Genomic DNA, 4588 nt, shown 5'->3' with positions numbered 1-4588 from the left:
AGAACTTCATGTAGGTGTTATGCCTAGGGTACCATATATTTGGATTTGTACATAGTGTTGTTCTAGAGAATGTTTAAGAAACCATAAGAAAATTATGTGTTTGTTTTAAAATTTGAGATCACATAGACAGTATTTTACGTAGGATATGGGCAGTTCCCATGAGCACTATCTTTTGAACTTCAGCCATTTTGGGGTTTCCTGGTATCTGAGCTAGGTAGTAATCAGCCCATTTTGCTGTCATTCCCAGGGCACCTATGACAATAGGTATTGTTTTAGTCTTATTATTATTATTATTATTATTATTATTATTATTATTATTATTATTATCATTGTTGTTGTTGTTGTTATAATTATTATTATTATCATCATCATATATAAATACAAGACAAAAGTCAATAATTTAAAATCAATCAATGATCACACACATTTGTTATGTTAAAGAAAAGAAAAAAGAAAACAAAAAATGCCATGCAAAAAAACTCAAATTTATTTAAATTTTTTTGTTTTGTTTCCTTCCAAAGAAATATTTGAAGAATTCTAAGAATGGCTCTTTTAATTGGAATGTTGTTAATGTGTGCTGGTGTGACTAAGTTGACCTTTGTTAATGCTGGGGTGGACATTGGTCAAACATCAGTCCAAGAAATCAGTGGACAGCAAGTAGAGGTGGCCACCACAGGAAGACTGACCGACATCATTTATTTAGATGTTTATTCTTCAATAAAGGTGAGTTCAACAGGTTTATCACACACACACACACACACATACAGATATGCATTGGGTCTCACATATACACAGTCAAACACACAAACACAAACACAGTATATCATAAACAGTTACATACACACACATACAGTCTCACACACATACAAACAAACTATCTCTTACACATATACACTCTCCTAAGCACACTCACACACAAACACACATAGATTCACAGTCGCACACACCCACTTTCTATCTAATCAGCCTCTGTAATGACCACGCCTTCTCATGACTCAATATCGACCATATCAATGTATGTTCGTTTTGTTTTGATGTGTTAATCCATAAATGGCTCTCCCTCCTCCCATTTCTGTTGAGAGTAGAGAGAGAAATAATTTATGATGTTCTGAGGGTGAATCGCAGGTCAGCCTTGATCACACATACCTATAATCAAAGGATTTCCAGTCATGACCTTCCTACCTCTTTACAGACATGCTACATCTTGGTCATCATAATACAGTGCATCCTCTTTTTGAATAAATACTATGGTGTGATTTGAGGGGAACTTGGCTGCTATTTCAAGGTTATGGTGGAAGATACTCATCTTAATTTTTAGAGATGCATTGCATATAGAAGCATCTAATGGAAGAAGAAGACAGACGAGGCATTTAGTTAACCTTTAACCCTGGCAGAAAACACTTACTCATGGTTTTGGGCATTAGGCTTGAACCCAGATCCATGCGGTTAAACGCAAATGTCCCAATCCCTGTTGACATGTCTACCCAATCAAGTATAATGAGAAATATTTACTTTGTTATTTTGCTGTTTATTTTATAGATTTTATCTTTTTTCGTTTTTGTTTGGTTTTTGCTTTGCTTAGAAATTAAAATGTGAGAAAAATAAGATAATTCTCATTGGAAAAGATGATTCGTTGGGCCGCAACTGGACCGCAGGGCAGATTGTTGTTGGTGGACCAAAATGGGAATGTTTCCTAAATTCTTTGAACCCTCACCAGAAAGGGATCTATGGTGCAGTGACCCATGTCAGCTTTGCTAATCATCGTCGAATTAATGTATTCATGAAGGAAATAAGGTAAAGACACATTTTGAGTTATCTCCCTTTGTATTATAAAGACAAAATGTCAGCAGGGTTGACTTTTACTTTTCATATCATTCTGGGGCAGATGATGATGATGATGATAATGACGATGATGATGATGATGATGACAATGATGACAATGGTGCTGGTGATGACTATGATGATCGTAATGACAACTGACAATGATGATAATTGATAATGAGAATGGGGATGATGATGATGATGATGACAACATTGATGAACGGTCACCACAACAATGACAATGACAGTGGTGATGACAACGATGATTAGATCACTCATAATGACAACTCTGAGAATGACAATTACAATGAAAAATAACAATGATGATGATGACAACAATGATGATGATGACAACAATGATGATGACAATGACGATGTTGATGATGATCATGAAATAATGAGGATAATGACAATAACAACAATGATGATGATAATGGTGGTATATGAAATTTTAAAGTTAAATGTATTTTCATTCATTTTGCATTGATATACACACACACACACATATATATATATACATATCTATATACCTACATACATGCATATATATATATATATATATATATATATATATATATATATATGATTAGAGCCTGGTGTAGCCATCCGGTTTCACCAGTCCTCAGTCAAATCGTCCAACCCATGCTAGCATGGAAAGCGGACGTTAAACGATGATGATGATGATGATGATATATTTAAAGTAAAGACTATTTGTCATCATAATATGGCAGTCTTGGTTGGGACGAATGCTACTATTGTTTAACTCCAGTAAACATCGTCTCCAGCTGGCCATAAGACACAATATCTGTGTCCTTATATTTTCAAACAGGGGAGTTCAGCATCCCCAATCAGTACAAAGCAATATCTGCAGGCCACTGTAGTTTCTGGGTTATTTCCCCTCCTCTGCACAGAATAACTGTTCAGCTAAGGTGGCGCTGCTAAACATCTGTTTGAAAATATATATAAGTGGCACACAATCACTTATCTATTTAGTATTTCTATTTATTAAGGCAGCAAGTATTTCGTCTGCTGCTACGTTCTGAGTTCAAATTCCACTGAGGTCGACTTTCATCCTTTCGGGGTTGATTAAATAAGTACCAGTTATGCACTGAGGTTGATGTAATCGACTTAATCCCTTTATCTGTCCTTGTTTGTCCCCTCTATGTTTAGCCCCTTGTGGGCAATAAAGAAATAAATATTTCTATTTATATATATATATATATTTATTTATTTATTTATATATTTTTCCAATAAATTCAATCTTTGCACTATTTTTAATAAGTTCCTTGGGTCTGTTTGAAAACACCACCACCTTCTCCATCCATTTGAGACCATCCAACACCAAACAGTCAGCTTCCATTCAACCAACAACTCACCAAAACACTTCTGTCACATCACAAAATGTGGTAACTTTCCTCAACCGATTTTCAACCAGACCATTCCACCTGATCAAATTGAAGGACAGTGATGATTTAGTTAAGATTCTTGATGACGACTACAACAACAGCAACATTTCTGGAGCAAGTATGGATCTATCAGTCAAGGTTTCAAACTGCGAAACAAGATCCAATATATCTTTTGATATGTAAGTTGGTGGGGCAACCGTCTCTCTTTGCAATTTTCTCTGCTTGTATTTAAAAATTATTTATAATAATAACGAGTTCTTTGTATACAGTGCTTAGATGCATTACAACTGCTCAAGTGTGTGTATGTATGTATGTGTGTATGTATGTATGTCATTATTCAGTCTATTTCAAGATTTCTTGCCAATAAAGAAAGAGCCGGTTTCTTTCTCAAGATTGGCATTTAGGCTGTGTATTACATATTCCAGTAGTTAACATATGTAGGCATGTGTGCATGTATGTATGTGGGTATGTATATATGTATGTATGTATGTATGTATGTATGCAGTGGCAGACTGGCCAGGTTGCCAGGTTGCCAGCTTGCCCAATGGCAAGCAGGCCCCTGCATCTTTAGAATCCATATTAGTATCTAAGGGGCCCATCCCCTCAAGTTTGAGGATTTTTTATTCACTCCTGGAAGAATGGATTAATTGTTTCAGCCTGGCTGTGTTTGTAGACAGTTGGAAAGAATACTTTTAACAAAAAAAATTAAATTAAAGCATTGTAGTTGCTGGTGGGCCCCCTTAGTCTCCTGGCAACCAATATTTTTAGACCCAGTCCACCACTGTATGTATGTGTATGCATGAGTCTACATACGTCTTTGTAAGTATAATTTCTTTGTAGGGAGCTGGTCATTGCCAAAGACCCGGAAGGAATAAGTTGTGTCAAATCCTTTTATAATCAGGTAAGTGCTACTCAATATGAAATCAGAAAACACAAGGTACTTAACCAAACAACCTCACACAGCTCCACGTGGTATAACTGGACTCCACAGCCATCTAACCATTGACTCTGCCTCTTACCACTCTAACCATCAAATCATAATTGGTTTCCAATCTAGCCATGACTCACCCAAATATTCTTCCTGTTTTATGTTCAAACTGGCCAGATCCAGCCTCTCACACCTACCCAACATTTATAATCTTAAACACAGACAGTCACATGATTGAAATCTGAAAGCCACAAGATAATACATGATTAATCCAAAATAATGTGAATAATAAAGATTAAATTTAAATGAAATAATCGGAATGCTAAATGGTTAATATTTCTTTTGATTTTTAAAACCATTTTCTCAGGTGAATGTCAGTTTGAAGTCATTGCTGGAATTAAATACAGAGATATTTAACAAGACTGCTGTGAAG

At 35.5% G+C, this 4588-nt stretch overlaps 1 protein-coding gene across 1 annotated transcript in view; it reads left to right on the top strand.

Moving 5' to 3' along the window:
* LOC128250892 (uncharacterized) overlaps nt 1–4588 on the top strand; it is a 5893-nt gene that overhangs the window by 1158 nt on the left and 147 nt on the right. The window contains exons 2-6 of the mRNA XM_052976913.1: nt 522–723; nt 1583–1794; nt 3104–3406; nt 4068–4128; nt 4523–4582. Of these exons, the coding sequence (XP_052832873.1) occupies nt 544–723; nt 1583–1794; nt 3104–3406; nt 4068–4128; nt 4523–4582 (816 nt within the window). The 5' untranslated portion in view covers nt 522–543. The remainder of the gene's footprint in view (nt 1–521; nt 724–1582; nt 1795–3103; nt 3407–4067; nt 4129–4522; nt 4583–4588) is intronic.

This window comes from Octopus bimaculoides, chromosome 26 (genome assembly GCF_001194135.2).
Source record: "Octopus bimaculoides isolate UCB-OBI-ISO-001 chromosome 26, ASM119413v2, whole genome shotgun sequence".
NCBI lineage: Eukaryota > Metazoa > Mollusca > Cephalopoda > Octopoda > Octopodidae > Octopus > Octopus bimaculoides.
The sequence above is the reverse complement of the archived record's forward strand: the minus strand, read 5'-3'. Positions and strand labels throughout refer to the sequence as shown.